This window comes from Mercenaria mercenaria, chromosome 9 (assembly GCF_021730395.1).
Source record: "Mercenaria mercenaria strain notata chromosome 9, MADL_Memer_1, whole genome shotgun sequence".
In the NCBI taxonomy this organism is placed as follows: domain Eukaryota; kingdom Metazoa; phylum Mollusca; class Bivalvia; order Venerida; family Veneridae; genus Mercenaria; species Mercenaria mercenaria.
In genome coordinates, this window is record NC_069369.1 from 61,238,031 (window position 1) to 61,248,804 (window position 10,774).

General features: G+C 33.4%; 1 protein-coding gene across 2 annotated transcripts; it reads left to right on the forward strand.

Moving 5' to 3' along the window:
* The first annotated feature begins 7,302 nt into the window (after positions 1-7,302).
* On the forward strand, positions 7,303-10,236 carry LOC123548044 (alpha-2C adrenergic receptor-like). 2 transcript variants are annotated; one of them, XM_045335276.2, is made up of 2 exons: positions 7,303-7,421; positions 8,124-10,236. In XM_045335276.2, coding segments are annotated over exons 1-2 (1,476 nt in total). In that variant the 5' UTR covers positions 7,303-7,419; the 3' UTR covers positions 9,598-10,236. The 2 variants fall into 2 exon arrangements, with proteins under 2 accessions (XP_045191211.2, XP_045191210.2); XM_045335275.2 differs by having other exon boundaries at positions 7,310-10,236.
* The last annotated feature ends 538 nt before the right edge of the window (positions 10,237-10,774 follow it).

A 10,774-nucleotide genomic window follows, 5' to 3' on the forward strand; every position in this document is an offset into this window, starting at 1 on the left:
GTATCGTTATATCATCTCCTACTTGTATGCACAGCTTTGTTTGGCGCGGAGTTTCCTTTTGCTGCATCTTGCAGCAACTTTTGTACTTGTACATTGGTGTTTCGGAGTACTCTAAGCATGCCTTTATAACAAAAATGTTCCTGTTCCTGTAGTCAGGTACAGTATAAAAGTGCAATTATACTGCCTAGCTATAAAGCCTGTTGTTCAAGCGATGTGGAAGTGTGTCTTCCTCAGGTGTGATAGGGCAAGCCAGGGCTTATCAGTCTGTTACAACATGTACTTGAAGTGTATCGAACTGCTCCATTATTATATTTTTTTTGCGAATAGTTTGTTGGCATCAAATTGTGTTTAATTGTTGCAATGTCATTTCATTGCTTACTCAAATCATCTTCAAATGTCAAGTTTGTGATAAAATACATGCACCATAAACATAAACTTGTTCTAAACGGTCAGTATGAAGACATTCTTTAAGGACTTGGCAACCGAAATAAAAGTGTCTGTAACCACATCTTACTGACTACAAAGTCATTTGTTTTCTGTGGAAGCGTACAGCTTTGAGAAATCAAATACAAATACAATTCAAATACAATTGTATTAAATGATGAAGTGGAAGACAAAATTCTGTTGGCGTCTGCAGATTCAATATTTAGTTCATGAAATGTTATATATCAATTTCATAACCGACATATTTTGTTCAACATTCGTAAAGAAGATGCATATCTATATAGAATTTATATATAAAACGTTTACTTGAACTTAACATACTTTGTAAGACATTTGTATGTAAGTATTTTAAGCGACTCGCCCATTTAGATTTGTTGTCCAAAGGCAAACGACATTAATAATAACATTATGCGGTTTGATTCGTTTATCAAGTCTTAGAGCAAATCAAGTTCTTTAGTTAATATCAGAAAAAACGTAAGGGTCATAAACAAATATATATACAATGTATATATTTGCATCATTGAAAAAAAAAAGACTTAAATATGAAATAATGGATAGATTCCGTGAGTGTCGATAATAAAATTAATGATACTGAAAAACGTTTTCATTTTTGACAACATTAAATTTCAGTCAGTATAAAAATATTAAACAAAGCAGCGTGTACACAATTGAAAACAGGAGGGGTGAAAAAACAAGAGCGTGAAATATTACCACATAAATTTTTTAAAAGTTTAAAAGAAAAAGAGAAAAATATTTAAAGCTTTTCAGCTTTTTCCGTGTTTCTGTCTTATCTTCCTAAGTAATAAGTACATGTATATCATTTTATGTATTGGTTTTAATTTATAGAGTTAATTAATTCGCGGGACTGGTGTTTACGTAAGAACGCATTTCACTCAACATTTTTAAGCAAAAGTAAACAAAAACGAGCTTTTCGACGGCTTCAGTGCAATGCTATTTATGATCTAAGAGAATATGATGGTTAGATAATGAACAGAATATGAAAACTTTACATTTTACTCTATTTGAGCTGCGCCGTGAGAAAACCAACATAGTGGCTTTGCGACCAGTATGGATCCAGACCAGCCTGCGCATCCGCACAGTCTGGTCAGGATCCATGATGTTCGCTAACGGTTTATTTAATTGCGATATGCTTAAAAGTGAACATCATGGATCCTGACCAGACTGCGCGGTCTGGATCCATGCTGGTCGCAAAGCCACTATGTTGGTTTTCTCATGGCGCGGCTCATTTTATCTGAATGGTTAAAACAACCGTGACAACAGGTATGGTTTATTTATGTAATGTCTTGTTTCTGTTTTCGTGATTGTGTATAAATATCGAATAGTTGTAGTTTTCCTTTTCCATGCACTTTCATACGTTTTGTTTTTAAACAAAATTGAAAGCTAAAACTATCTGCGACAGTACTAATAGACATTGTCGGTTTATGTGAAGTCTGACTGTGAACATAGAATGCGAACTGTCTAGGGAGCGTTTCAAAACATTTTCTTTTCAAATTCAGAATAATAACTCCGCAAACATTATTTCGAGCGTCCGTGCCAATGATATGCTCAACAAGGCTTTATACCAATCACTTTCTAATATCATTGAAACCGTTGAAGCGTTGACAAAAAATTCAAGCAGGGTTTATACCCTATAAATGTGCCCCCAGTAAAAAGAGGTAATCCCAAAGCATAGAAAGTATTTTTTTCCAGTTCTGAATTTAAAATTCCCAACCGAGTGTTACCTTTTAAGAATTTGCCGTTTTAAAATAGTTTTTTTTTTCTAATTTGTATGTATATTTAGGTCAATAAAACAACAGTTATACTGTTGAACAATTTCTGAAATGCAATCCATTAATATTTTACACAAACATATCTTTACTTAGATATTGTTTATTTGCAAATTTTCCCAAATAAAACAATTTCTAAGAGCATTTTCCTAATTCCACTGGTGTTGATGACGTTCCCAAAATGATGAAAAAGGAATACTATCTCAAATAAGGCGGCGTAAAGAAAAAAAATGTTTGTTTCCGGTATCCCGACCTACCTTAAAATTTTGGCCCGACCCTAAATGTTTTACGACCTTGGAGAATGATGTTTTCAACTTTTTGACAAAAAGTTGCCGAACTGCACTTTCTATGCTTTACACATGGTCAGTGATGTTAGAAATCAACTTCCTGATGCTCTAATGACATAAACCCCTAATTTGTATTCATTTTTTCTACACAAAAATAATTTCCGAAAAGACTCCCTTGATAAAAAAAAAAAAAAAAAAAAAAAAATTCCGACCTACCTACCCTAATTTCTTTTGAGTATGTTACCGGAAATCGATACCTTTTAGGCCTAACGAAATACAATTAATTTGTTATAATCATTCAACATAAAATCTATAAGTTGTGAAAAATTAGAAATTTAACGATTCCTAAGACGTTTCAGTCAAATCACTCAAACAGTATATTAGGAGAAGTAGTCCAAACAATTGTTTTTCACTGCAGTAAAATCAATAATGAACATAACTCCGGAAAAATATTTCGAGCAGTATGTAGCAACGATATGCACATATTATTTCAGTAAATCCCTTAAAGCTTCAATGAAATCTGGTCAGAAGGTTTGAAGATGAATTACAGAAATCTCTTCATAGACTTTATATATGGTAATCAAAGGGCCATTACTCAGTACAAGATCATTTAAATATAAACCCTGTAATACATGCTCAGCTAGAATTTATTACGGATCATTCCAATGAAATTGTATTCAAATCCTGCTAATTATAAAGCGGTTCGGACAAATTTTATTCAAAAAATAAATTTAAGGGACCCTAAGTCTTCATAAACGTCCGAGGATACGCACAACAAGGCTTTATACATAGACGATATATGTTTGTTTTTCGTGCATATGGAAAATATTTCGCGTAAACAGACATGATGTCAGACATGTTGTGACGTTAGAAAGAAGCACACAGCATAAAGTTCCATTTTATTTTACTTTTTGCTGCATAACGTTATGAAATTCTCATTAAGTAAAATAATTTGAAGAAATATACTGTAAAGAACAAAGTGCGGCTACAATTTTCATCATGTTTTAAACAATTAACTTATAATTCATACACAATGTACAAGCAGATCGGCATTTACAGTGAGTGATATCAGTGAGTGGTATGGATTATATCTCACTGATAAAACACAGTATTTCATCAGTTAGTATAAAATAAATATCATTTCTGTGAAGTTCCGTTTAAATCCTAGCAGAGGATTTTGAGAAGCTAAATCAGGCTATGTGAAAACGGACTGATGGACGCACATCTGACGAAGGCAGAAAAAAATTGTACCAAATGAAATGGGAAACTTATGTAGATTTACTATATTTTCTTTTAAAGAAATCTTATACTAAGTACATGTATATTTTGGAGAGCTCTTGATAAAACACTTTACTCGTGCTTGGTTACAGTGTATCTCTTCTAATGTCTTATGAAAACATTCCTATACAAATATTCAGGGGCGGTTACAGGATTTGGTGTAAGAGGGGGCGTAAAATATTTGTAGTATAGAGCAAGTAGGGGGATCGGGGGTTGGGGGCATGCTCCCCGGAAAAGTTTGAAAACAATGGATCCATCTGGTGCATTCTGGGCGTTCTGAGGTACTTTATTTGGTATTGACAGGTTTTGCCACAAAATCAATACAAATAACATGCAAACTATAGTCATGTTTTATCAGTTGTCAGACTAACTCTTCGCAAGTATTTCGGAATTACTTAGCCCAATTTCTGTGGATTTTTATGGGGAGGGTTTACCTAGGACTATTTAACATAAAAAATGTAAAGAGCTTGATAGGAGCTCGTGCAAACTTTGTCCGACTTTTTATGTGTGAGCATAGCGAGCGAGAAAAAATGCATATTTTTCACCCAGAACAGAAGACAAATTAACAATGTGATAGAGAAAAAAATGCATTTTTTTATTTTGCACCCAGAACAAAAGACAAGTTACGTATTCGAGCTTAGCGAGCGAGAAAAAATCCATATTTTATATTTTTCAGTCAGAACAAAAGACAAATTATGTACCTGAGCGTAGCGAGCAAGAAAAATGTATATTTTGCACTTATTTTACCCAGAACAGAAGACAAATTACCTATGCTCCGGAGATTTTAGAGGGGGCACGCGCCGGATGCACCCATCTGGATCCGCTAGTGATATTCATTTAAATTGTCCAATAATTACCTCCTACACAAGCATAGAGCATAACCTAGACTCAGTTTTATACAGTCTGTTTGAATGACGTTATGAACTGTTAGCTACAAAATACAATTATGTTTTGAGAAGACCCCCAGGATTTACAGCGCATTCACAGTTCATTGTCCACATCAGCTTAAGCCGACAATGTCTAATCATTAGACTTAAATGCAGAACAATCATGTTTGCCTACAATTAGTATTCTATTGAAACATTTGGCATAAAGTTTAAAAGGTGAATATGTGTTCATTTAATAGGAAATTGTCAAAGATTTGAAGTTTAGAGTTAGGTTTATAGAATGCGTGTTTGTTTCAGTTGTTATATAACTTTAGCTAATTTTTTCTACTATGTAGATTTTGATTAAACTTCTCACAGTCGTAAAACAATATTGCCTACGATACGGTAAAATAGTGTATAGGTCCGTGTGCTTATTTTTGAGATATCTGCCATGATTAAAGAGATCTGATTGTAAGACTTTTTTTTTGGAATTACTGAACATGTTTAGATATTTTAAGGTAGTTCTGCACGTTTGATAAACCAGAAGTAATGGCGTAAGGTCATTCATCCGGATAACGTAGAAGAAAGCCTGGACTCCGTATACAAAAATGAATAAACGGTAACCCGTGATTAAATTTATAAAAACGGCAATGGTACTATCTTTCTGAGATATGATATTAAAACATTTGACACGCTAAATAATTCGAAATAATGTCATAAAAAACGTGTAATATGCGGATCTCTTTAATCATGTGTAAATATCTCAAAAACATACTCACAGACATAAACATTTTATGTCCGGAACAGAATTTTTTAAATTCCTATTGAAAAATTTCGCATAGTGTGATGTTCACCTCTGTTTTGCTATATCTTGTATTATGAAAATTATATGTCATCATGGGTTTTTGTAGCCTATATGAAAGTAATAAAGTTATCTATCTATCTATGAAACAGAAAACAAAACTTAGAAGGTGGCAACAAAAACATTTACGTCATTACCCGTTAACATGACATAATTTGAGCGTAAGCGTGTTTTGATTAAGGGAAACTAGCATATTAGAATGCATTTTAACATACATAAAAATATGTAAAACCAAACGGACTTGCAATTTAATTTTAAACTCACGAGTTAATGGAAGTGTTCTACCTTTTTGCGGTAATTCATTTTTATATATCTGAAATACAACAGGGTTTTGATGAATTGCGAAACCTTTAAAAAGTATTGATTTCAGAATGCATCCGAAAATATCTCTGTCTCAACTCAAAACAATAAGGTAAAATATTCAAGTTTATACGTATTTCGTAAAATAAAGATAATGGATATAGATATTCAATTAGAGCCAATCGATTTTATCATCGTCTTTTCATTACCCATGTGCCTAGCAATTTAAGCTCTAACCGAATATTGATAAACCGACATGAAAAACATGTATTCCCATTGATCTAGTCCTATTGCACAAAGTTTAATCATTTTGAAAATTCATGTTAATGACAGATAAGAGACTTTCCTGTCATGTTAATTCTTAACACACGCAGTGGTAAAAAGAAATGCAAGCACACATAACTTCTTCTAAACAACACATATGTTCATGTAAACATATGCAACAGGATAAACTAACGAATGATATACACATATACACAACGAGGCTGAGCAACAAGGGTAAGATCTTGCCATAACACACTCTAACTCCAGTCTCGTTAGAAATTATCAAAGTTGAAATCATTGCGTAAACATTTCAGGGCGTTTGACACTACACATGCAATATGAAGAGAACATAAAAGAAGTTTGTTCTCAACTTGTACACAAGGTATCTCGTTGTACAACATACATACAAATTATACAATATACATGATCAACGTGGGTAGAAATACTATGCTGGGTAAAATATGAAAATAGAGAGATGGTAAACACATTATTATATTTGATATCGCTAGCAATAAAGAAAATATTACTATTATATGTCTTAAAAGAGACGGATATGTAGACATATTCAGATCATGTCGAGTCTTGCATCACTGCAAGCCAATTTGTGTATAAATACAATTATTATTAAAGGTCTGGGATTGCCAACACACAAGAAAAATAGACTAATTTCAGCTTGCAGTTGCATTTGAATAATTAGATCTAATTCCATGTAAAGCAGTTTTAGTAAAGTTACCACAGCAAATAAAACTGAATTAAGGTTAGAAAGTAGAAGGGTGTGAATAATTGAGTTTTGTCTGCAAAGTGAAAGAAAACTGAAATGACAAATGATAAAGAAACCGCATTTGAGCATGTTGAGCGATTTCAAATTTTCATGTGCGTTATTTCTGGTAAATTATTCTATGATGTGTGTTTTTTCTACTTTAAATGCAGGGTTTCCGAGCAAAAGAACATATTAATTAAAAAATTTATGAAATTGGAAACTAAAATTACCATTACATTTCCGTCATAAAACACGTTTTTCAGAAACACTTATACTAACGTCTTTGTTACTATTTATTTATCTACATTTTTAACAAATGTGAAACAAAAATACATACATAACAACATTGAAAGAAATGTTAAAAGTATGTTATTGTCACGCCAGTCTCTGAAGTATCTCAAAACATATCGTATCATGTCTTTTGCATTGATTTAATGTTCCTTTATATTGTTTCAGGCAAATATATTGGAGGAAACAAAGTTGCATGCCGTTTCAGTATAGATGAAGATGTCAGATTGTGATATACAGCCTATTGTTTCTGCAATTGCGTTGTAACAAAACACCATGTGCAATGTAAGACCATTAGCACAAATACTTCCTAAATGCTACTCTTACTTCTCTATTAATTTACTTTACAATTTCGGCAATGAGCTACATCGATCAGTTATACAGATGCGTCATTTATGGAGAAATGCAATTTTCATTTCTGTATAACAAAGATTCTTTCTCAAAAACTGTGTGAAGTGTGTCTTCTGTCCTGATGAATAAAGCAAACAGAAATCTGCAAATGAGTTGGGGAGATTTGTCTGGGATACGGTACACTTGCACGATTAATGTCTAAGTAAATGAGACGTGGAGACTTTTCCGATATATCCCAGTACTCTTTCGTTCTTATTTGGAAGATAACAGTTATATTATAGGACAGGCAACTTTGCACTTTAAAAAAACAAGCAGACATATAATATTGTTGGTAATTCGAAAATTAGATTTAATTTTGATTGTAGAATAACTATTGCAATATATCATGAAAGTATATAGAAGATATCAGAATAGAGCTTATATAATCAGACAGGAGAAGTTTACAGTGTCATGAAAGTCTTTATAGCTTCTGTTGTAGTTAGTTACTCATTCACTTGCATCAACCCATTTTCATTAAGAAAAGACAATAATGAGTGTATATCTCAAATGCTGCGAGGAATTTCGTGAACGGAAAAATATTGCAGTTGGTGGGGTGTATTTAAAAATGGTTGATACCTCAAGTATTTTTCTTTTTAGGAAATCAAATGGTTTTGATGATATGAACAACTGCACAACTGCCACCGTATTAGAAACAGCAATGAATAAAACTGATGAGATAAATGCTGGCTACATTCCAAAAGGTTACAGTGTTCCACATATCATTTTGACATCTATTCTGTTATCTATAATAATGTTCGTGATCGTGTTTGGAAATCTTCTTGTTGTTGTTGCAATTTTCACTGACAAAACGCTTAAAACAACACAAAACTGGTTCATTGCTTCGCTTGCAGTAGCAGACTTCCTGCTAGGTTTAGTGATAATGCCATTTTCGTTAGCTAACGAAATGATGGGTTACTGGTATTTTGGAACAGTATGGTGTGATCTATGGAAAGCCATAGATGTGTTACTTTGTACAGCCTCAATACTGAGTATTTGTCTAATAAGCCTCGATCGGTATTGGTCGATTACCCGGGCTATTACATATTCACGGACAAGAACTCCAAAGAAAGCTTCCTTAATGATAGCGGCAATTTGGTTTTTATCGGCTATTATTTGCGTCCCACCGTTAATAGGTTGGAAGAATCCTCTACCTGTAACAGACTATCCCTTGTGCCTTCTTAGCGATGATATCGGCTACGTACTGTATTCAACAATGGGATCTTTCTACATTCCGTGTGTGATTATGGTATTTGTGTACTTTAAGATATATCGTGCAGCCAAACGCCTTGCAAGAAAAAATATACAAAAGAAAAGAAATAAGAAACAGATGCCAGAGATAAAAGAGGATATGAACACGCAATTCAATTCCATGGATGCAGAAAGTTCTGTTCGGATAACTCCCGAAAATGAACGCAAACCTGTAATGATAAAACCTCGGTTGGAAAGTCTCAAGGAAAACGAGTACGATTCAATAATGTCAAATGACAAAGAACTTCAGGTGCGGCAGAATTTCAGGACAGACTTTGAAATATCAAAAGAGGATAAAACCTATAACATGAAAGAATCTAAGGTGGCAAAGCGACAAGACTCGACGAGCTCTGAACTAACAAGAAATAACAGCTCTGACTCCGCAAAAAGTCAAACGTGCAAACATTCCGAAGAACAAGCTTTTAAACAGGAACCGAGAAGAATAAGCATGCAAAAGATAAGTGAGAAATTCTCAAAGAAAAGACATCGCTCAAATGGAAATAAAAGTTCAAAAGGCTGGCGGGCAGCTTCTTTACGTGAACATGAGCGTCAAAAACGAAAAATAGCCAAAGCTCGTGAAAGAAGAGCAACTATTGTTCTTGGTTTAGTTATGGCGGCTTTTATTCTGTGCTGGTGCCCTTTCTTCACCCTATATATAATTACATCATTTTGTTACTGTGTAGGAGAAATTGTATTCACAGTGGTCTTCTGGGCAGGCTATTGTAATTCAGCACTGAATCCAATTATTTACACTGTCTTCAATCGTGATTTCAGACATGCCTTTCACAGAATTATCTGCAAAAACGGCCTACGATGCCCTTAATACGACAGTTATGAGCATTTATTACGGCGTGGTTGTACGTGATATTAGTCTTGCATGAGCAGGGATTTTGCAAAGAGAAGCAGACCAATTAGGAAATTCAAATGAAGCTATATATGATAAGTAACGTGAAACAAAAGGTGCACCTCTGTTTAATTTTCGAAGTTTCCGTTATTTTGCAGATTCATAGTATATCATGTTTTGAGAATATAAATGTAAAGACAAATGAACAATCTGATTTAAATGATAGAAAAAATAAAGGAATATGTGCTATTGAACCAAAATCTTTTGCTTACGTAGTCCGTTTCAACATGACGACACATCCGTGCGGAACATAGACAACGTGGCGTCTTTCCGAGAACGCATCTGCCGTTGGACACACACAAACAGAATATCAAGATTTATTTTTATATTTCAATAATATGTTCAATGTATGTGTTGTAAATCTTATAAAATGTGTATATGTAAATATGCTGTTTTTTTCGTTTTCAACCGATCAGTTTTATGACTGGCAAAAGATTGGTATTTCCATGAATATAATCATCTTAATGACTAAACTGTTCTGATTGATGGATATTTGAACAAACTCGTCAGAATGTGAGGATACGTGAACCCCTGTGCTGTTGTCTGTAGAATTCTGAATAACACTGACAATAAATGATTTGCAAGATTATGTACTAAGTTATGCTAATATTTAAAAGCATGTTTATAGAAGTTTGTCATTTTCCTACCTCACAGGGCGGGACGCTGTATTGTAGCAAAGTCTTCGAAATACCGTCCGCCACTGAAGGGAAGCACAGGTATTAACGTAGATACAATAGTTACAACATATACATTGCATATCTTTCGCACACTATGATTTTCTATTTTCTAATTTAAAATTTCTATTTCATTAACACAATCTACTTTCTTCGGGCAATGTAAAATGGACCCGAAACATTAGAGCGTAAACGACAAATGTAAAGTTTTAGGTAAGTAAAATTTGTAAAAATCATAATAATGAAGTAGAAAGATATAATGCCAAACTTTTGAAAAGGAGTTAGATATATAATTGTGTTAGCTTGAAAATAAAGAAATTGCCTATAATATAATATAATATAATATAATATAATATAATAAGAACTCCTATAGAATGTGTCATGTTCCAAAAGGAACGAAACATTTTATCCAAAGCGTTGGA